Here is a 24,069-nt window from a genome sequence, read left to right as displayed (position 1 = left end):
AGCATTTGAGGGCAGCGTGGAGGGTAAAAATCGTAGAGGGAGACCAAGGGATGAATACACTATTCAGAAGGATGTAGGTTGCAGTAGGTGCTGGGAGATGAAGGAGCTTGCACAGGATAGATTAGCATGGAGAGCTGCATCAAACCAGTCTCAGGACTGAAGACCACAACAACAACAACAACAACAACAACAGGTGCTAAAAACCTTTGGCTGGAATCAGTTAAATATTTCAAGAAAATTCAATTAAACTGGATGACTGTGCAAAGGAGAGTTATTGCAGTGATGGTAAATATCATGGATCAAACAAAAACTTGCTCAAAGAAAATTTGTTATTTTTCAGGCTACTGCTGAATCAAATGACATCACCTCCACAACCCAGATGATTGTATTTGGACATGGGATAACACACATACTTGAAATATGTAATGAATTGATTGGAATGCATTCATTGTCAGGGCAAATTAAGGGTTGTGATATGTTCACTGCAGCACTGGGAGTGTTCAAACTTTCATTTAAATATGACTAAGTTAGCAGGCATTATGAGTGGTGAAGCACCTTGTATAGTAGGAATTAATTCTGTATTGGTATTATTATTGAAACAGCATTTAGGGGAGTATGGTGATGATTTTATGCAATTAATTACACCGTATAATCCGCCAGGAGACTTTGTACCCAAAGCAAATAGGTTCTGCATATCTCATGAAAGTTTAACTTCTCTTAAAGACACTGACAGCAGCAAATATGGTGTCTCCATTTTTACACAGAAATGAGACGACTAATTTGTGGTAAAATTCTTGTTTGGTTTCTGAATTCAATTGATGAAAGAAAAATTTTCATGAAAAAAAATCTCTTAATTAAAAAATATGGTTTGTTTATGTGACTTAGCATTTCTAACATTACAAATCATTTAAATATGTCAAATAAGTACCTTCAAGGCAAAAATCAATTGATTACTCAGCTTTATGATTCTACTACATCTTTTGAGTGTTTTAAACACATCTGAAGTTGGGCAATTATGTTCATTTTTATGATTACAAGAAAATGCCAAATAAGTTGTAAGCCTGCTTTAAAAGTATATGCGATGAAATAGTTTCACTGATTTATAGCAGAGATGTTGCGTCGCACATTGGCACAACAAAAAGACTTTCACAATTAAAGCTTTTTGCCATTGGTATTGTTACATTCCCTCCTGGATTTTCCATTGATAGATTTATTTAACAAACCCTTTGCCATTTTGCCTGGAAAAGCAACAAAAGTAGTGCAGCTGGAACTCACTGGCATGCAAAACTATGAGAAACTGAGAATTAAATTTGATGGAACAAATTATTAAATTTCTGCTATTGTGTCAGTAGAAACAAATTATAAGTTATAGGTAAATAATGCATTAAAATATGCTGATGCTTTCAACTTATATCTGTGAAAAAACTATTTTTGATAATGACCATCAAACAATCATAAAGCAGGAACTACCTGACAAATGACAATTTCAGAATTTTTCCTTCTCATCCTGTCCAATAAATATCCCCTGACCTGGTGTTCTGGGTGACTTTTCTGATCTTTATCCCTTTTCCTATACCTAACCAGTCCTTTTCCTTCACCCCTCTTCCTTCTCCCTCAACCCTTCTGCCAAAAGAAGAAGCCACTGGCTCTGAAAGCTCACAAATTGTAATACCTTTTATAAGCGTGTTCTTCTGCTGCTGTTTGGTGAGTAGCCCCCTCCTAGGAAGGGGAGCTCCTGGGATAAATGAGTAGTCCTGCCGTAAGCTCCTGCCAGCCTTCATGCTGACTGGTCATAAAACAGGAGAAACTGGGGAAGCATACTGTTCAGGCTGGTCTGGCAAAGGTGTAACCTCGTAGGTGGTTGTGTCAGTTGATGCAGGCTCGAGCGACAGTGAGTTGCCTGACCCACAGCATCATCTGCCTAGAGCAAACATTTGATTGAAACGTGGCTGGATTTACCATTCTTGTGTTGTTGTAATAAGAAGAGAAGGCCTGGAGCTGGGTAGCCCTATTGTTGGTGTCAAATAGGATAACAGTCTGGAGATGTCAGCATATACAGAGTATGGCAGGCCCTCAAATATGCCAGGAACTGTACAGAGGAGTGATGTATATGGGACATTTGAAATTTACAATAATCATTTACTTTCTCTTTCTTTTCTTCACTTTGGTACACTTTCCAGATACAAACTTGGAAGGTTTAAAAGCAGTCAGTGGTCCCATTGTAGTAGGAATGTTAATGCATGTGTTCTGTAGCATGCCAGTGAGAGGTGCCAGGAGCTGTTTTATGTTGGCCAAAGTCAACAGGGTGTGATGTCATCTTTTAAATTCTGTAGTTTAGGTTTAACTGTCATTATGATAGTGGTGTGTATGGCAATTGAAGTGCTTAACAGTTCATTGTCTTGACTACATCTGTTGTCACTTCCTGTAAGTCCATCATCTTCCTGAGCAACTCATTGCCAGTGTTCACTATGATACAAAATTCATCTTTCAGTGATGCTTCTGTCTTGACAGCTGAATACGTAGGCTTCCACATCTGAAACAGTGGCATTTTTTATTTTGGGAGGAATGCTTGAACATCTTGTATGTCTGTAAACTACCTCAACATTTATATGGAGGTGACCCTTCTGTATTGACACATTAAAGTGAAAAATGGTGCAGAAAATCCATTCCATGAATAGTTTGGTGACATCGGCAATCACGAAGATCCACCGCAATTTCTTTGTGAAATCAAAACTCACCACCTTTTCGCACTGGCCAAAAGTAGGTATCTTAGAATTATTCATGGCAGTGAGCCAGGAGGCAGCAGAAGATCATTTTTCAAGTCTTGCTGGCAGAAAACTGACATCCAATGCCCAGTCAATTAAATTCTTCAGGAAATGCAGTTTGACATATAAGTATATGATGTATCAACATTGTGACCTGTGTATTGTTGAGTTGACAGAAGAGCCACATCTCTGATAGCATGAAGGGATTTGCTTTCTTGAGAAAGACTGTTGTCACATGAAATGGAAGATCCTTTAGTTGCTGTGATGGTGGAGTGTAGGTATTCTACATTAGAGCAACTGGTTGTGCCTACACCTCCTTGTCAGCCATTACACAGAGGGCTGCATTTTCTAATGACCTGTCCAAATCAAGAGTGGTACCAACAGTCTTAAGAGCTGACTGATGTCACAGCTATCACTCTACTGTCTGGCAGGCTTAGGGCTGCAGGGACCCACTGAAACTTGACAGAATTTTCATTGGACAGTACTGATGTTGCAGTGTCATTCTCCTTGTTCTGGCAGTGGAGGCCATTCACCTCTAGAGGTGTGCACCATAATTACACTTGCAACACAATGCCCTATTCATGGGGCCCTACCTCAGTTATCACATAACAACATATTATATATCTTGTCAGCAATAAGTAACTGTGAGTGTAAATTGGTGGTGTTACATGAAACCGCAGCAATTTTCACTGCAAAAGGTGAGTGGTTAAACTACTACTTGTTGAACATTGCCTCAGACACTTCAGATTCTGTCACCTGGGATTGAAGATTACAGCAGAATGCAGAAGGTGATTTCTGACTGATAAATTTTCTTGTCAAAACTTGCTGGGTTCAAAGTTCTGTCAGTTTATGTATTCGATGAAGCACATTGTCCATAAGGTGCATGTATTTGCACACCGATGGTGTGTTATGCACAATGTCAGCCAATAACAATAAGGTTTGAGTGTCTTAAACTATTGAACATCAGAGTGAATTTTAGGTTCTCATCAATAATACCATAGGTGTCAAATGAAACTTCCAGAAGCTGGAACCATAGGTCTGGTTGTTGTGGCATGTATGTTTTTCTACCACTGTGGAAGATGTGATACAGCTTATTGGTGAGTTGTCCACAAGCTGCAAATCTCACAAAGTACCTGGCACCTGTCCAAAATTTATTGCCACCAGTGGAACGGTTGTCACTTCCTCTGAATTACCAAATGACTGTCCTGATGAGGTGGTGTGAATGGCAATATCATCAGGTTTGATGGTTTGTTGTCTGCCATGTCACCACCTGTAGGAATGTCAATCCACAATAAAATACACTTTATTAATTTACTGGAAGAATGCATAAAACACACAGTGAGGATACACAGTACGTGGAATAGTGAACAAAAAGGTAATGTGGGTTCACCAAGAGATGTTCCACACTACCATTTTCAGTCTTAGTCTTAGGTTAATTGTGACATCATACATCCATCTTTGTACCATCAACAGTATTACACCATATTTGATAACTTTAGGAAAAAATATTGTCCAATACAGCAGAACCATTACAGGACAAAGACCTGCATCATGGGCACACTTCATCACAGCTGACAAGTGGCTTAGGTGTTTCTGAAATGTCTTTGAGAAAATAACAAACAATGTTGTCCCTGTAGCAATGATATTTTGCCTTTTTAAGATACTGAAGAAAATTTTTCACCATGTACTGAGGAGTGCTGGAGTGCTGCACAGGTCAGATGGCATAACCCTAAAAGGCTATCAGATGTTAGGGAAGCAGTCTTTTCCCAGTCAGTGCATGAATCTTAATCTGCCTGTAGCCAGCCTGGATATTTGTTATGGAGAAATACTTTTCTTCTGTCAAACATTTCAAGGTGTCATCAATTCATAGCAACGGTTATACATCCTTTTTGGTGATTCTGTGCACCTGCTGTAAATTGACACACAAATGCCATGCACTATCTTTCATGAGGACCACAGGAGAAGACCAAGGACTAACTGGTGACTGAATGATGTCATCTCACAGCTTCTTCTCCATTTTGTTTTGATTCTCCACCTTTCAGTTGTAAACTTCCTGTATGACCACTGACATGTTAGGGCAGGAGGGGGGAGGGGTGCTGTGACCATGGGGAGGAGGGAGGGGATTTTTGACCACATGAGGGGGATGACTCGCCAGTGCTGCCGAGGGTTTTCGCATTTAGTTTGCCTCATCTCCACTCTCGACCTGAATGTACCTGAAAATTGATTCTGAAGATCAACAACTACCATAACTGTTCCTCAGTCTAGCCAGCTACTACTGGTGGCAGGACAGTAAATTCTTCTGGCAGGTCATCAGTAACAGTAGCAAAACTTGATTTTCCATTGATGGTCTGAGCTGACTTTCCTGGTTTGGGTTGGCTGCTTCAGTTTCAGTTTCAGTTTATTGAGCACCCGTTTTATCATGTACACTGATATGGGATTTGTCATATGTTACATACAGAAAAAATATGAGTAACAACATATTACGAGAAAACTATCAGTGAATAATCTGAATTAAATATATGGGCAAAACAATTATAGCTTACATGATATAAATTTGTAACAATATAGGACACAAATAAGTTACATATATTCTGTGTATAACAGACAGCAACAAGAAACAATGATTACAACATTCTATATTGACAGATTAATTAATTTTTGTGTGTACATAAAAGAGTCTACCCCACAATACAAGTTTGTATATGAGTAACTTATAAGATAGGTGGAGGCACGCTATCTTTCTGAAGAATTCATATATTCACTAACACTGTAAAAACTATTACTGATTAACATTCTTTTGAGTTCACTTTTAAAACTGCTCAGCTGCTGAATCCTTTTTATTTTTAAGGGAAGAGCACTATAGAGAATTTTTGGGTGGTATATTGCACGCTTGTTGTATTGGGCTTTCTTATGCACTTCTCTGTGAAATTCATTACTCTGTCTTGTTGTATAGTCATGGAACTCACTGTTTAAAGAAGAAAACTGGGGGTGAGACTTCAGAAAGCATATACTTTCATAGATGTAAATGGATGGAAGAGTCATGATTTTATATTCCTTGAAAATTTCCCTACATGGATCTCTAGGTGCAGCTCCTTTTATGATTCTTATCGCTCGTTTTTCAATAATAAAGGAGCGTTTTGCCTGACTTGAATTGCCCCAAAATATGACACCATATCGCAAAAGACTATGCATAAATGCATAATATGTACAGAATACTGTTTGATCACTGCAGCAATTTTTGAGCATTCTAAATACATAGCAACATTTACTTAACTTTTTATTGAGCACATCTATATGCTTGTCCTATTTTAGATGCCCATCTACACTCATTTCCATAAATATGAGTAATCACTGTTAATGGCAGCTGTTGATCCACAGATCTCCTTGTTGACTTGTGATGGTTATGGTCATTGCTGGAAAATAGGTCTTTTTTGTGAAACTGAGTACCTCTTTGCACCTGGCTATTTAACTGAGTGGACAGACTATTCACTGGAGCCTGTGTTCTTGATTATGATGGAATAAGTGTGTCTTCAGTGATAGAAAATCCTCTAGAGCAACTGTTGCATGAACTTTACCATCTGAAGCTCAAATCTTTGACAGTCCATCATTGCTTATGAAGCCAACAAGAAGCCCCATACAATGACTATCCTAGCTGCATTCTAATAAAATCCACCAATTTACAGGGATATTTTCTGTAATTGACAGTTATTCTCACAACACAGGTCCCATTGGCTGAACATATTTCCCATTTGCAACCCCCAGCACAATGACCATTGTATTTTGAACATAATCTTCCTTAGATGGTGACAGCATCTGATATCACAGGAAAGACATCCCAGAATAGACTAGTGCCTGCACAGATTGGCTGCCAGTGTTGTCTTCAGTGTGATTTCCTGATATGTAGGCAACTGCTATTGATAGAGAATTTTCATCTGTTGTGGTGTGACCTCACTTACAATATGTAACGATGAAATTTTAGTTAAGCATTTTTTGGCCAATTTTTGATACCAGTATTCTTAAGGGGTCTGGTTCATCAACAAAAAAGGAAATCTTGAAAAATTTGTCAGTTTTGTACATAGTGCAGCTGAAAGAAAAAGAGTTGTAAACCCATGTAATGCTTATCATGTTTCAACAGATCTTTTTGGGAACCACCTGATGTATGAACAACAGCTTCTGATCTCTCACTTGTTTCTCAATTGTATTTTGTGTTGTAAATGAAATAAAGCATATTAATTATTTATGTACAGCACAGATGCTTATATCTCAAAATAAAAACAAATTAGAAGCATGATTTTTCTGGAAGGCTTTTACATTATTATGTTTAAAGAAGACTTTTAAAGAGATGGTGCTGTCATAAATTACAACCAAAAAAATTTTTTTAACAGTGATTATCAAAAATATGTAGTATATAAAATTTCAGCCCCCTGTCTTTAATGGTTTCTAACTAATGTCTACCTGAAAATAAAAAAGTGAACTTCTAGGAAATTCAGTGCTTGTTTCTCTACCTACCCTGCATAACACGAATGCATCCCAGGTACATATTCATCTTGTTACTGGTGCTGTACCACCTCCCATTTGTTTTTCAGATGTCTTCTTCTTATTCCTGCTTCACTGGTGGTTACCAACACTGAATTCTCTGCTTTGAAGAGTCTCCTGTGGTCAATGGCAATTGCAGTTCTTTTCATATTTAGTCCATCAGGCTTTCCCATAAATTCCATAACCCTAAATTTTTTGACTGCAACATCACTGAAACATAGCAGGACATCCAGCACAGTTAGTTTCAAAGTATTTCATGTGTGCAGACACTTTTAAACTCCTCTAATTTTGGGGCTTAGTTTGGTATAATTTCCTCAAAGTGAGTTTTTTCTTGTTCAGAAAACTACACAGAATTTTTTATGACCAAAATTTAAAAAAATGATTTTTGGCACTTATTCATGTACTAGTCCCCTTAAGAATGGAAAGTTTTACACAAAATACATTAAGTTATCACTTTTTGCAGTACGGTGGCAATCCAGTGTCATGTGCAGTCGCCAATGCAGTGATGGATGTTCTGGAGCGTGAGAACTTGCGCGAGCACGCAACCAGGGTGGGGAACCACCTGCTGAACCTGATGCGGCAGCTGGCCAACAAGCATCATATCATTGGGGACGTGCGTGGCGTCGGCCTCTTTGTGGGAGTCGAGCTGGTCAGGGACCGCGAGACCAGGGAACCAGCCACAGCCGAGGCACAGCATGTTATATCCAGGTCAGGAACCCATAAGAAACTCTCTTTTATAATTGTGGGCACTATTTGGCACCTGTATCCATTTTACTGTACAATGCAAGACTGATACTGGACCTTCTTCTTTCCTCTGTGCAGTACTTTCTCCATTTAGTGTGTCAACTATTAATCTGTGTTACATGATTGAATGTGATGAGCATTTTTATGTGTTTTATCATGTTTGCACTCCTGTGGGTGATAATGTAAAAGAAGGGTAGGGAAAGGGTTAAAGTCTATCTTGAATAGAGGCAAGCTCTTAAACACATTATTTATGTTGCATAGAGAAACTAAAACAGAGATTGTGTTGATGTGAAAATAACCAGTGACATGTGTCAAACTTTATTTCATTACACCCTGAGCACTTCTGAATACTTCTTGCTCATATTCTGATAGTTTACATCACAGATCTTTCATGCAGATATTGCACACTTTGGTTAAGGTTTGAATGTAACTTTGTACACTGCTTGTTTTCTATGTGAAGCACAGGCTTTACCACATGTACCTATACGTGAAAGAAATTCCATTTATTTATTCCATTCCTTATCTATTTGCCCAGCTGCGGTGTTCCTGTCACTAAAGGCCCTTCCCAACAATCTCTGCTCCCAGAACTTCTTTGTTCTTTAATTTCTTCTTTTACTTTGGTCTCCTTTCCTTATTGTAATTTTTTCTGGAATTTTGTGAAATTCATAATATGTTCCCTGTAGCCCATTTCATTGAGAATCATCTCTCACACGATTTAAGCTCTTTTGCTGCTTTATGAGCTTTTTTAGGTACTCTGTAGTCACTGATAGTCCTACAACATATTTTGGCCACTTTACTGTAACCAGTAAGTCTCCCCTAACCCGTGATTCTGGGTGACTTTTCTTGCAATTCTCCCCATTTCCTAAACCTCATCAGTCTTTTTCCTTCATCCTTCTTCTTGCCCCTTCAACCCTTCTGCCAGAAGAAGGAACTGCTGGCTCCAAAAGCTTGCACATTATGTTACCTTTTATGTGTTCTCTCAAAATGCCACTTATGTGAGACAATGTAATCATTCATTCGCAACTTGTGTTCCATAAATCCCATCATGAGGCAGAGCCTTCAAATTGTGGAACAAGTCCATTACCAGGCAGAAGCAGACACTACAGGCTAATTCTATAGAGTATATTGGCAACAATTTACAATTAATGCTAATTTTGGGAATTATTTAGCAGAAAATAAGTTGAAACTTCCTGGAAGAATAAAACTGTGTGCCAAACAGAGATTCAAACTTGGGACTTCTGCCTTTCATGGGTAAGTGCTCTACCATCTGAGCTACCTAAGCACAACTCATGACCTGTCCTCACAGCTTTACTTCTGCTAGTACCTCGTCTCTTACCTTACACACTTGACAGAAGCTCCCTTGTGAAACTTGCAGAACTAGCATTCCTGGAAGAAAGGATATTGCAAAGACATAGCTTTGCCACAGCCTGGGGATGTTTCCAGAATGAAATTTTCACTCTACAGTGGAGTGTGCACTGATATGAAACTTCCTGGAGGATTAAAACTGTGTACCAGACTGAGACTCAAACTTTGCACCTTCGCCTTTTGCAGGCAAGTGTTCCACAAGCTCCAGCACTCAGTCCGGCACACAGTTTTAATCTGCCAGGAAGTTTCATACCCGTGCACACTCTCCTGCAGAGTGAAAATTTCATCCTGAAAACATCCCCCAGGCTGTGGCAAAGCTATGTCTCTGCAATATCCTTTCTTCCAGGAGTGCTAGTTCTGCAAGTTTTGCAGGAGAGCTTCTGTGAAGTTTGGAAGGTAGGAGACGAGGTACTGGCAGAATTGAAGCTGTGAGGATGGGTCATGAGTCATGCGTGGGTAGCTCAGATGGTAGAGCACTTGCCTGCGAAAGGCAAAGGTCCCGAGTTCGAGTCTAGCTCTGGCGTACAGTTTTAATCTGCCAGGAAGTTTCATATCAGAGCACACTCTGCTGCAAAGTGAAAATTTCATTCTAGAAAATAAGTTACTTTGGGGGAAAAATACACTGTCCTTTCCCTTACACTATTAACATTCTAATTTTATCTAGCTGTTCAATCTAAGCATACGTAACTACCCAGGCCACAGTCAGCTGTCCATATAATGCTAAAGTAGGTACTCTGTAGTCACTGATAGTCCTACAACATATTTTGGTCACTTCTTATGAATGCTGGTCTTACCCAGCATTTAATCTCTATGCCCAAGTATTCTGTTAATTATGGAAGGAGTACTCAGTTATTTTGGCTTTGAATATCTGGGCATTTCCAGTTGCCTGCATGATGTCTACTGCCAATCTGTTAAAGACTTTTGCTCCAGAATACAGATCATGCTACCAAACCCTGCACCGGATGTGATAGTCCACGATTAAAGTTCCAGTTTCAGAATGTTATAGAAGGAGCACCACTGCTCAGAATGGCATCATATTTGGACAGCATATTATTGATGCCTGTAAGCATCTTGATGTAAATGGGGTCAGTTGCAAATGACAGGTGAATCACACATTATACCATTTGTACTGTTTAATGTGCATGATTGCACAAGTTTGGCAGTCAATAGTTGTGACACTGTTAGTTGGGTAAGAACATCCATCGTGGCTAGGTGGTACCACACTGGATGAGAAAAACTGGTTTTTAACTGTTATGAGGCCAAAAACAGAATAAAAATCAACAATGACATCTTTTTTTAATTGTTGTGTGACTAAAAAGTACATAAAATCAAAATGATATTGATTTTTAATTTTCCTGAGGCCAAAACCCACATAAGAAGCAAAATGATGCCAGTTTCTAATTGTCATGAGACTAGTGCGTGACATTTTCAGCATCCCGTCACCGGTTTCTGCCACAACTTGAAATCAAGAAACAGTATGTTCCACAACAGATCGATGTGTCTTAGGGGTCCTGTTCAGAATTCGTCGCACAATGCATGCCTTCAATTCAGTGACATTCACAGTAGGAGCACTGAACAAAACATCTTTCAGATAACCTCAAAGCCAGAAGGCACACAAATTAAGGTCAAATGGTGTGGATGGCCAGACTGTATAGAAAACATAGCTGATAATTCTAGCATTTTCAAAATGGCTGTGTAGCTGCCACTTCACTGACTGTCAAATGTGCAGATGAAAGCCATTTTGCATAAAAATGATCCTATCAACACATACATGCTGTTGAAGAATTGGAATGATGTTGATGCACAATACTGTCGTAGCATTTACGAGTGATGGTACAGGTAACAGGACCCCCAGGACCTTCCTCCTTATAAAAATACAGCCCTACAATAAATGATGGCATCTACCTCCACCACACACTCAGCTTTGCAGAATGAAGTGGTACCTGTCGATGTGTGTGTGGATTTTCCATTGCCCATGTTCTGCAATTCTGCGTATTGACACATCCTTGAAGATAGAAATGGGCTTCATCTGTCCACAGAATATCTCATGCCCATTCATTGTCCACTTCAATGTGAGCAAGAAATTCTCTAGTGAACATCTGGCTTGCTGGTAGGTCAGCAGGAAGCAACTCCTGAAAATGGGTGATTTTGTATGGACAGCAACGGAGGGTGTTTTGTAAGATTTTATGTGCTTTGCTAACAGGCATGTCCAATGTTCAGGCAATTCCCTATGCACTGCATGTTTGCATAGTGCCACTCTGTCCTACTGCAATACTGTGGCAATATCTTTGACAGATGTAAGAACAACTGCTTTCCTTGCTCTGCAACACTGTGCTTCAAATACCTTTTTTCTTGCCTTTGAAAGACTGTAATGCCTGCAGGGCTACTGGCACACAGTCACTATTCTTGAACAAGAGTTTTACCAGCAGCATGTGAACTTTCATGGAGACAGTAATATTAGGCAACTTGGACATAAACTGAGGAACAGCTATGTGTTGTGCATTTGTTGGTGTTCACATTTTGACACTTACAGCACCACCTATTGGTCACATTTTTGTTATTTTTTTTATTCCATTACGTTTCCCTCTGTGAAAATAATGCTGTTGTTGTTGTTGTTGTGGTCTTCAGTCAAAAGACTGATTTGTTGCAGCTTTCCATTCTGCTCTATCCTGTGCAAGCCTCTTTGACTCTGAATAACTATTGCAACTTACATCCTTTTGAACCTGCTTACTATAATCAACGCTTGGAACCCCTCTACAATTTTTAATCTACACACATACCTCAGACGCTAAATTTGTGATCCCTTGATGTCTCAGAATCAACCAGTCCCTTATTCTAGTCAGGTTGTGGTGCAAATTCTTTTTTTTCACTGTTCTATTCAGTACCTCTGCATTAGTTAGATGATCTATCCATCTAATCTCCAGCATTCTTCTGTAGCATCACATTTCAAATGCTTATATTCTCTTCTTGGTTAAACTGTTCATCATCCCATGCATGGCTACACTCCATACAAATACTTCCAGGAAAGAGTTCCCAAGACTAAACTCTATATTCAGTGTTAACAAATTTCAAATTTCTTTTCTACAGAAATGCTGTTATATCCTCTCTACTTTGGCCACTCTCAGTTGTTTTGTTGCCCAAATAACAAAACTCATCTATCACTTTCAGTGTCTTGTTTCCTAATCTAGTTCCCTCAGCATCATCTGACTTAATTCAACTACATTCAATTACCCTCATTTTGCTTTGGCTAATGCCCATCTTACATCCTACTTTCAAGACACTGTCCATTCTTTCAGCTGCTCTTCCAAGTCCTTTGTTGTCTCTGACAAAATTACAATGTTGTTGGCAAACAGTTTTATTTCTTCTTCCTAAATTTTAATTCCTGCTACAAACTTTTCTTTTGTTTCCTTTACTGTTTGCTCAATGTAAAGATTGAATAACATTGGTGGTAGTCTATAACCCTGTTTGACTCTCTTCCCAACCACTGCTTTCCTTTCATGCACCTCACCCCTTAAAGCTTCCGTACAAGTTGTAAACAGCCTTTTGCTTCTTGTTTTCACACCTGCTACCTTCAGAATTTCAGAGTATTCCAGGGTTTGCCTTTCCTTAGCCTATCGTCTAAGAGAAGTTGGAGGGTGAGTAGTGCCTCATATGTTCCTGCATTTCTCCACGATTCAGACTGATCTTCCCTGAGGTCAGCATCTGCCAGTTTTTCCATTCTTCTGCAAAGAATTCATATTAGTGTTTTGTAACCATGACTTATTAGACTGGTAGGTCAGTAATATTCACACCTGCCAGCATTCTTTCTGAAGTCTGAGGGTATTTTGTCTGTCTTAATGTATTTTGAGTTCTGTGGCAGTTGGCTCTCCCAAGCCTGTCAGTAGTCCTGATGGAATGTCATCTACTCATGGAGCCTTGTTTCACCTTAGGTCTTTCAGTGCACTGTCAAATTCATCTTACAGTATCATATCTTCTATGTCATCTTCATCTGTGTCCTCTTCCATTTCTATATCATTGCCTTTGAGTTCATCTCTCTTGTATAGACCCTCTATACATTCGTTCCACTTTTCAGCTTTCTTTTCTTTGTTAGGATCAGTTTTCCATCTCAGCTCTTGATACTCATGAAGCTGCTTCTCTTTTCTCCAAAGCCCTCTTTAATTTTACTGTAGCAGTATCAATCTTTCCCTTAGTGAAATACACTTCTAAATCCTCACATTTTTCCTCCAGCCATTCCTGCATAGCTATTTTGCACTTTCTGTCAACCTCATTTTTTTTATGTTTCTGTTTCCTTTAACCTGCTTTAATTGCTGCATTTTTATATTTTCTTCTTTCATCAATTAAATTCAACATCTCCTGTGTTATCCAAGGATTACTACTGGGCCTTGTATTTTTATCTATTTGATCCTCTGCTGCCTTCACTATTTCATCTCTCAAAGCTACCCATTCATCTGCTACTATATTCCTTTCCTCTGTTCTTGTCAATCATTGCTTAATGCTTCCTCTGACACTTTCAACAACATCTGGTTCTTTCAACTTGTCCAGGTCCCTTCTCCTTAATTTCCTACATTTTTGCAATTTCTTCAGTTTTAATCTACAGTTTGTAACCAATAAATTGCAGTCAGAGTGCACATATGACCTTGGAAATACCTTACAACTTAGAATCAGGTTCTGAAATCTCAATAATGAATCCGAAACTTTCCAGTGTCTCCAGGTCTCTTCCATGTGCACAACCCTGATCCATGATTCTTAAACCAGATGTTAGCAATGATTAAATTATGCTCTGTGCAAAATTATACCAGGTGGCTTCCTCTTTCATTCCTTTTCCCCAGTCCATATTCACTTATATTTTTCCTTCTCTTCTCTTTCATACTATTGAATTCCAAACTTCCGTCACAATTAAATTTTCGTCTCCCTTAACTATGTAAATAATTTATTTTTTCTCATCACCTATTTCTATAATTTCTTCCTCATCTGCAGAGCTATTTGGCATATAATCTTATACTACTTTTATTTATTTATTTATTTATTATCATCCCAATGATCACATTTGTGATATAGGATTTGTCAGGGTACATTTTAACAACTATATAATATCTTTACAAAGTTTGTATCTGTGCTGAATTCATACTAATCTATCTTATGTTTAATACAATATACAACTAATAAGTGTTTTTATAACATAATTTATTATGCACTGATGTAATTTCATTTGTCACATTAACTTAAACATATATTTTATACAGTTGCGCAGAGATATTCACTTATGCTGTAATAGCATTTGTCAAGCATGTGGTTCTTTAGAACAGTTTTAAATTTATCCTCATTTTCCAGCTCTTTGATATGTTTTGGTAGTGCATTAAAAAGTTTGATGCCTTGATTACATACATGTTTCTGGCTTCGGGTCCTTGTTACAGCTTGTATGTGGAGATCTTTACATTGCCGTGTATCGTAATTATGGAAGTCTGTATTGGTTTTCATTTTGTCCTGATTTCTTTTGATCACCAACAGACATTTCAGAATGTATAATGATGGAATTGTTAAAATTTTCAATGCTTTAAAAAGGGGCCTACAATGTGTTTGAGGTGGGCTGTGGGTCATTATCCGAATAGCACGTTTTTGCAATTTGAAAATCTCATTTAGACGACAATTTGTTTTTCCCCAAAATACTATCCCATAGGATGCAATGGACTGAAAATAGCCAAAATATACTAATCTGGTACAGTCATTACTACAAACTCTTGAAATTATTCTAAGCACAAAACATGCTGAATTTAATTTTAGTGCTAAGTTCACCACATGGTCCTTCCAATTAATCTTCTCATCAATGTGCATACCCAGGAATTTTGCACACTGTACTCTTTCAAGTTGTTTGCCCTCCATGGTGGGATTTAGGTCGTCCTGTTCACTTATTTTTCCATATCGCACATAATTAGTTTTTTTTGCATTCAGTGTTAGCTTGTTAGCACTAAACCATTTTTGTATACCTTGTAGAACATGGTCCACAGTACTGTGCAATGACTGCTTCATATCACTAACTATTAAACTAGTATCATCAGCAAATAACATGATTCTAGCTTTTCTCCCTGACACCTGAATATCATTAATGTAAATGAGGAACAGCAAGGGGCCTAATACACTTCCTTGAGGTACTCCTACTGTGACCTCCCTTGGATCTGATCTTAGTTTAATTTTTTGATTAATATTTGGTGCTGTAATTTCAACCACCTGCATCCTCTTTTCCAGATAAGACTCAAACCACTTTTTTACCGGTCCTCTGATACCTATAGCTTCAAGCTTTTTCAAAAGTATGCTGTGGTTAACAGTGTCAAAGGCTTTTGACAAATCTACATTTATCCCAACTACACTATTTCCCTCTTCCAATTTAGTGATTATTTCTTTTGTGTATTCTAGTACAGCTGTTTCGGTACTTCTCCCAGCTTGAAATCCATGCTGATTACTGTTTATCAGATTGTGCATATTAAGATAATGTGTGACTCTATATTTCATTAGTATCTCTAAAACTTTAGAGAAAGTTGGGAGGAGTGAGACAGGTCTGTAGTTTTCTATTTTAAGTTTATCACCCTTTTTCAACAGGGGAATGACTTTAGAAATTTTCAGTTTTTGTGGAAACACGCCCTCAGCCATTGACAAGTTTGCTATGTGCATCAGTGGTTTCGCTATCTGATTAGCTGTTTTCTTTACTAATATTATTGGCACCTCATCTACTCCAGCTGACATCTTGGACTTCAGACTTTTAATCACTTTTAAGACTTCTTTTTCGTTTGTTGGAACTGCCATCATACTGCTGGCTGCCTCGGGTGCTTCCATCTTAATCTGCTCCCCAAGATTCCTGCTTAATGTCTGGGGTACATTTAAAAAGTAATTATTTATATAATTAGGCATGGCATATTTATCTACCATTTTATTCTCCTCATCTTTTAGAATAATTTCCTTGTCTTTGGTAGGTACCCCGGTTTCTTTTCTCACAATTTCCCATGCTATTTTAGTTTTATTTCTGGACTGTTTTATTTCCATATTATTACTTAATAACTTTGCATTTGCAATTACTGTGCGGTATATTTTCCTATACCTCTTTACATATTCTATAAAATCAATATTTGTACACTCCCTCAACTCTGAATTCAGTTTTTTCATGTTTTCACATGATTTCTTAATTCCAAGAGTCATCCAAGAACTTGACTTTATGTATCCAGTAGACTTGACTCTGGTCAGTTTCTTTGGAAAACACATCTCAAAGTTCATCATATAAATCGATGCAAATACACTATATAGCTCATCTGTACTTGACTGTTTCAAAACATCTAACCAATTTTAATTTTCTAAGATACTTATGAACTGATGACAGCTGTCCACAGAGAAGTTTCTTTTGTAAATATTATTTACACCTTTATCTTCCTTTGACTTTAAAGGGATTTCAATGGTGAGAGCATTGTGGTCAGACAATCCTAAATCTATGTTTGTTACCTCTATGTCAGTTTCTGACATATTTGAGAAAATGTTATCTATGAGGCTATTGGAGGTGTTTGTTATTCTAGTTGAATTGTTTATGTGTGGTGACATGTTGAAACTCTTTAATATGTCCAAAAATTGCCTTTTTTGTTGACTTTCAACCAGAAGATTAATATTGAAATCACCACAAAGAATAATCACAGTTTCTTTTTTGTAAATAGTATTTAGCAACAATTCTAATTTATCAAAAAAGACTTCTATGTTTCTACATGGTGACCTATACACTGTTATGACTATGACTTTTTTCATCAGGCCATATAGCTGGACAGCACCTGCTTCAAAAAACTTTTCAATACTTAAGTTCTCTGCTTCACATCTCTTTTTAAATTCTAACTCTTGTCTAAGGTAAATACCGACTCCACCACCTTTTGCAATTTTCCTACTATAATTATTTGCCAGTTTAAATGGATTAATATGAATACTACTAATTTCTTGGTCCTTACACCAATGTTCTGTAATACACAAGACATCAGGTTGGGTGTTACTTACTGCTATTTCAAGTTCACAATATTTGTTCTTGAGGCACTGCACATTTAGAGTCATAATCTTCAGAACAGGGGAGTGAGCACTGGTGGTATTTCTCCTTTCGTTTAACACTGTTATCTTGGAGTTTTCATTATGGCTGGATACCAAAAATCCTGTTGTACCACAGGTTTCTTGTTTCTGTTGCTTTTCCTACTTGAAGTTGATGATGCTGATTGATTGTTTATACTAGCTGTGGCAGCTGATGACATTTTAATATTTACAATAGCAGATGATGATGTTTTTAGTGCTTCAGCAAATGTTGCTCTTGTTAAGGTTTTCTTTTCTTCTGCTTCTGTCCTCATTTGGAGTGGGATTTTAGGGAACTTTTCTACTGTTATGCGGCTTATTTCTTCTAGTATCTTTTCACCCATCATCTTTTTTCCATAATAGTTCCTGTGCTGTCCATGCCTCGTGAAATGATTTCTCACTGAGCTGTTTGCATCCACAAAAGTTGCACTCTTAAAAGCACAGCAGATCTTCCTGAATTTATTATTTGTTGACTTTATTTCTTTGTTTACACATGATTCCTTGATTAGATCATGTCTATGTGGCACACTTACAACGAGAACCTTTAAATTTAGATCTGACAGCTTTTTTAGAGCTGTTTGTAGTGCCCTTGTCGCTAGTTGGCTTTCATTTTTGTATATGTCATTTGCTCCACCTATTAGCACACAGCATGTTCCAGTCTTAACTAAGTTTTCACAATTATTTACTATTTCATTAAGGGGAGCACCAGGTTTGACAATGGCTGTTACTCTGAATTGCGACTGCCGATCATTTATTATTTGTGCCACACCCTTTGCATGACTATCACCTAATACACAGACTTGATATTTGTTGTTCTCCAGGTGCCCTTGTTGCGTCGTTTTTATAGTACACTTTGGAGAAACATTTCTCTCGTTAGAACACACAGATGATCTAGATTCACTTTCACGTGTCTTATTTTTTGAGTTCACATTTCGTCCTGTCGTGTCTTTATTACCCGTTTTTCTTTGCACTCTATTTACTGACGATGTCATACCACCAGAAAGATTTCGTTTACTACTAGCAGAAGTTTTGTTTGAAACGAAAATTGCCGGTATGTTTTCATTACACTCGTTTTTTAAATCGTCATAATTCCGCTGCTTTATCAGTTCCTCTAACTTATTTACGTAATGATTTGCAAGCACAAGGTCTTGCTGAAGCGATGTAGTAACACTTTCTTCTATGCAGTTATCGTATCTTGACAAAGCTACCGTTAGTAGATCGCAGCATTCCATGCCACAGTCACATTTCGCGTCCCATTCTTCCGTTCCCGCGAAACACTTTTTATGAATCCATTTTTGCAACACTGCACATAACTTGATACCTTTCGCGATGTAGTTATTGCACTTTATACAATTTATACTCGATATGTAGCCGTTTACCGTGGAACTATTTATACACACTTCTACACGCGACGCCATCTTCATTCCAACTGTGCTGGGTGTGGGCTTTGTGTCTATCTTGGCTACAATGATGTGCTCATTATGTTGATCATAGTAGCGTACCCACATTCCTATTTTCTTATTCATTATTAAACCTACTCCTCCATTACTCCTACTTGATTTTATATTTACAACCCTATACTCACCTGAGCAGAAGTCCTGTTTCTCTTGCCACTGAACTTTACTAATTTTCACTATAACTTCAACCTATCCATGTCTTTTTCTAAATTTTCTAACCCACCTGCCCAGTTAAGGGATCTGACTTTCCACACTCTGGACCCACAGAATATCTGAGTTGTTTCTCCTGATGACAATATCACCCTGAGTAGTCCCTGCCCAGAGATTCAAATGTAGGACTGTTTTACCTCTGAAATATTTTACTCAAGATGATGTCATCATCACTTAAACATACAGTAGACCTGCATGCCCTCAGGAAAAATTGTGGCTGTAGTTTCCCCTTGCTTTCAGCCGTTCGCAGTAGCAGCACAGCAAGGCCGTTTTGATTAGTGTTACAAGGCCAGATCAGTCAATCATCCAGACTGTTGCCCCTGCAACTACTGAAAAGCCTGCTTCCCCTCTTCAGGAAGCATGCGTTTCGCTGGTCTCTCAACGCATTGTGGTTGCACCTATGGTATGCCACATAAGCCACCCCAGCAACAGCAAGGTCCATCATTCAGCAATATGCTGTTATAATTTGACATTATTCTGAGCAGTGATTCTCTTCTCACAGTGTGTTGAAACTGGAACTTCAATTATGGACACCCTGAGTATAAGTAAATTAATTTTACTTTTACCATTCCCTTTTTCAAGAAACTGGTATGAGATGCCTCCATCCTAAGTTAGACCCTGAACATGCTCCTGTTATTAATGATAAATACCATGAAAGTAAATGTATGTGTAAAAATCACAAAGTCTCTGAACAGGCTTCTGAATGATAGTGGGTTATTAACTCAATAATGCTTGCAACCTTTGTACCAGAATGCTTCTGGTAATGTGTCATTCAATTTGTGCTGCAAATCTTATAATGAATGAGCCTTCAGGGATGTGGAACAAGTCAAGTTATACACTAACTAGCAAAAACAGATACAGTAACTTTTGTAAAAGCTGTGGCAAAATCACACAATCTGATCAAAGTATAAGGTGAATTCAAAAAGAAAAAACGAAAACCACATAAGTTGACTAATACCATTGCCTATAGAAGAAGGTTTGGTCCCTACAAAAAGCTGAGGCCCCAAACTCACCACTGGAGGGACACAGATGCTTGCCTATGTGACAACAGATTGAGCACCTGCATGTGTAGACCATCTGCTGTACTCAGTCATGCTGAATGCAGTGAAACGTAGGCTTCCAAAGAAGAGCAAAGACATGTAGTGCCTTTTCTGACAATGGAAGGAGTTTGGGAAACAGAAATTCATCAAATAACAACAAAAGTGTGTACAAAGGCACTGCATGTCCATTCAAAGAGTTAAGGGGTGGCACAAGTGATTCCAGGAAGGACTAATGTCGCTGGCTGATGGCACTTGATATGGACTGCCACACCACATTACTGATACCCCAGACACTCTCATTATTGAAGACTGGCCAGTTGCGTTGGTATTCATTGCTGCATAGGTCAGACTGAGAATCAGAATTCAACAGACATTTGTCTATATTAGATTAGATTAGATTAATACTAGTTCCATGGATCATGAATACGATATTTCGTAATGATGTGGAACGAGTCAAATTTTCCAATACATGACATAATTAAGTTAATATAACAACTTTTTTAATTTTTTTGTTTTTTTAAATTTTTTAAATATTTTTTTTCTTTTTTTCTTAATTTATATCTAAAAATTCCTCTATGGAGTAGAAGCAGTTGTCATTCAGAAATTCTTTTAATTTCTTCTTAAATACTTATAGGTTATCTGTCAGACTTTTGATACTATTTGGTAAGTGACCAAAGACTTTAATGGCAGTATAATTCACCCCTTTCTGTGCCAAAGCTAGATTTAATCTTGAATAGTCAAGATCATCCTTTCTCCTAGTATTGTAGTTATGCACACTGCTATTACTTTTGAATTGGTTTTGGTTGTTAATAACAAATTTCATAAGAGAGTATATATACTGAGAAGCTTCTGTGAATATCCCTAGATCCTTAAATAAATGTCTGCAGGATGATCTTGGGTGGACTCAGGCTATTATTCTGATTACACGCTTTTGTGCAATAAAAACTTTATTCCTCAGTGATGAATTACCCCAAAATATGATGCCATACGCAAGTGATGAGTGAAAGTAGGTGCAGTAAGCTAATTTACTAAGATGTTTATCACCAAAATTTCCAATGACCCTTATTGCATAAGTAGCTGAACTCAAACGTTTCAGCAGATCTTCCAATTTAATCTCTCATCAATGGACACACCTAAAAATTTTGAATATTCTACCTTAGCTATATGCTTCTGATTAAGGTCTATATTTATTAATGGCGTCATACCATTTACTGTACGGAACTGTATGTACTGTGTCTTATCAAAATTCAGTCAGAGTCCATTTGCAAGGACCCACTTAGTAATTTTCTGAAAGACGTTATTGACAATTTCATCAGTTAATTCTTGTTTGTCAGGTGTGATTACTATACTTGTATCATCAGCAAAGAGAACTAACTTTGCCTCTTCATGAATATAGAATGGCAAGTCATTAATATATATTAAGAACAACAAAGGACCCAAGACCGACCCTTGTGGAACCCCATTCTTGATAGTTCCCCAGTTTGAGGAATGTGCTGATCTTTGCATATTATGAGAACTGCTTATTTCAACTTTCTGCACTCGTCCAGTTAGGTACGAATTGAACCATTTGTGCATTGTCCCACTCATGCCACAATATTTGAGCTTGTCTAGCAGAATTTCATGATTTACACAATCAAAAGCCTTTAAGAGATCACAAAAATTCCCAATGGGTGGTGTTCGGTTATTCAGATCATTCAAAATTTGATTGGTGAAAGCATATATGGCATTTTCTGTTGAAAAACCTTTCTGGAAACCAAACTGACATTTTGTTAGTACTTCATTTTTACAGATATGTGAAGCTACTCTTGAATACATTACTTTCTCAAAAATTTTGGATAAAGCTGTTAGAAGGGAGATTGGAGGTAATTGTTGACATCAGATCTATTCCCTTTTTTATGCAAAGATATAACAATAGCATATTTCAGTCTATCAGGGAAAATGCCCTGTTCCAGAGAGCTATTACACAGTTGGCTGAGAATCTTACTTATCTGTTGGGAACAAGCTTTTAGTATTTTGCTGGAAATGCCATCAATTCCATGTGAGTTTTTGCTTTTAAGCAAGTTTATTATTTTCCTAATTTCAGAGGGAGAAGTGGGTGTGATTTCAATTGTATCAAATTGTATAGGTATGGCCTCTTCCATTAACAGCCTATCATCTTCTAATAAACACCTGGATCCTACTATATCCACAACATCTAGAAAATGATTATTAAAAATATTTTCAACTTCTGACTTTTTGTTCGTAAAGTTTTCATTCAATTTGATGGTAATACTGTCTTCCTGCACTCTTGGTTGACCTGTTTCTTTTTTAATAATATTCCAAATTGTTTTAATTTTATTATCAGAGTTGCTGATTTCAGACATGATACACATACTTCTGGACATCTTAATAACTTTTCTTAATATAGCACAGTAGTTTTTGTAATGTTTGATAGTTTCTGGGTCACTACTCATTCTTGCTGTCAGATACGTTTCCCTTTTCTGGTTACAAGATATTTTTATACCCTTAGTAAGCCATGGTTTGTTACATGGTTTCTTATGAGTATATTTAACTATTTTCTTGAGGAAGCTGTTTTCAAATGCATTTACAAAAGTGTCATGAAATAAATTATATTTTAAATTGGCATCAGGTTCACGGTACGCAATACTATGCGATAAATGTTGATATTGAAAAGCTCTTTATGTACAATAGTGGATCCAAAAATGTGCAGACTAGTGATGCCGACAGTTTACAACCTACCTGTAGGAAATATATTGAGCTTTAGCAAGATACCAGAGACAATAGAAATAATATAATGCAGAAGGATCTTCCCTCAGGCCTGAACCTGGGACCCAAGTATGCCTCATGTCCTGCCCTCACAGTCTTACTTCTGTTATTACTTCATCTCATACCTTCCAGACTTAACAGTTCTCCTACACACTCCTGGAAGGAGAGGCTACTTCCTGTAATTGAAATTCATAGTGAAAAAGTCACTGGCAGTACATCAGGATAATGGCACTGGTACACAGTTAGCATCCAAACTGGTCCCACACATGCACAGATCAATGAATCTTTCTGGCCATGGAAGTACCTCAGTATCATGCAAACAATTTATAGAGACTCATGTCGTACATGGGTGAGTGTTGCCCTGTTGAAAAATAGTACCAGATACTGACATATGAGAGGAAGCACACGAAGAAGAAGGATGTCCGTGATGTACAATTGTTCCATCATTGTTCCCTAAATCACTACCAGTGGTGACCTGAAGTCATACCCAAAGGATGATACTAAGACTAAAATAACTCTGACTCTCCAAAGCATTGGAAGAATGGTACCTCTCCCCAGGTTACCACTGTACTTGCCAACAATGGTCATTTGATATAAAGCAGAACTGCAATTCAGCACTAAACGATGGCATGCAACAGCAGTCCATACTTCTTGGTCATGGCACCATTCAAAAAACAGCTGCTTGCTTTGCGGTGTTAATGGCAGCCTATGCACGGGATGGTAATTCTCTGGTCTAACTGCTGCTAGTCTCTGACCCATGGTACAGTATGGCACAGAATGTTGCAAGGCGTCCTTTACTCTTCCTTGGATAGCAGTTGCAGATGTGAAGGGGTTATAAAATGAGTGGAGTGAAATACAGTGATCCCATCTTGCATAGGTGAAATGTGGTCAACCGGAACCTCAGTGATGCCTATGCCTGACCTCCAATTCCCATGCAGTACACCATCAGGCCATTGTCTCACCCAAATGCCCTACAAACTTGGATGTTGCTCGACTCTACCAAATGGCGAAATGGAGTCCCACTCAAACTCCGTCAGGTGTTGATAACACTGTCTCACATGAGAATGCAGCATCTCTGTGTCACTTAGTGATCACTCAACATCT

General features: G+C 37.9%; 1 protein-coding gene across 1 annotated transcript in view; it reads left to right on the top strand.

Moving 5' to 3' along the window:
- LOC124781771 (5-phosphohydroxy-L-lysine phospho-lyase-like) overlaps nt 1-24,069 on the top strand; it is a 136,373-nt gene that overhangs the window by 100,845 nt on the left and 11,459 nt on the right. The window contains exon 7 of the mRNA XM_047253888.1: nt 7,765-8,009. Within this exon, the coding sequence (XP_047109844.1) occupies nt 7,765-8,009 (245 nt within the window). The remainder of the gene's footprint in view (nt 1-7,764; nt 8,010-24,069) is intronic.

This window comes from Schistocerca piceifrons, chromosome 1 (genome assembly GCF_021461385.2).
Source record: "Schistocerca piceifrons isolate TAMUIC-IGC-003096 chromosome 1, iqSchPice1.1, whole genome shotgun sequence".
In the NCBI taxonomy this organism is placed as follows: Eukaryota; Metazoa; Arthropoda; class Insecta; order Orthoptera; family Acrididae; genus Schistocerca; species Schistocerca piceifrons.
The sequence above is the reverse complement of the archived record's forward strand: the minus strand, read 5'-3'. Positions and strand labels throughout refer to the sequence as shown.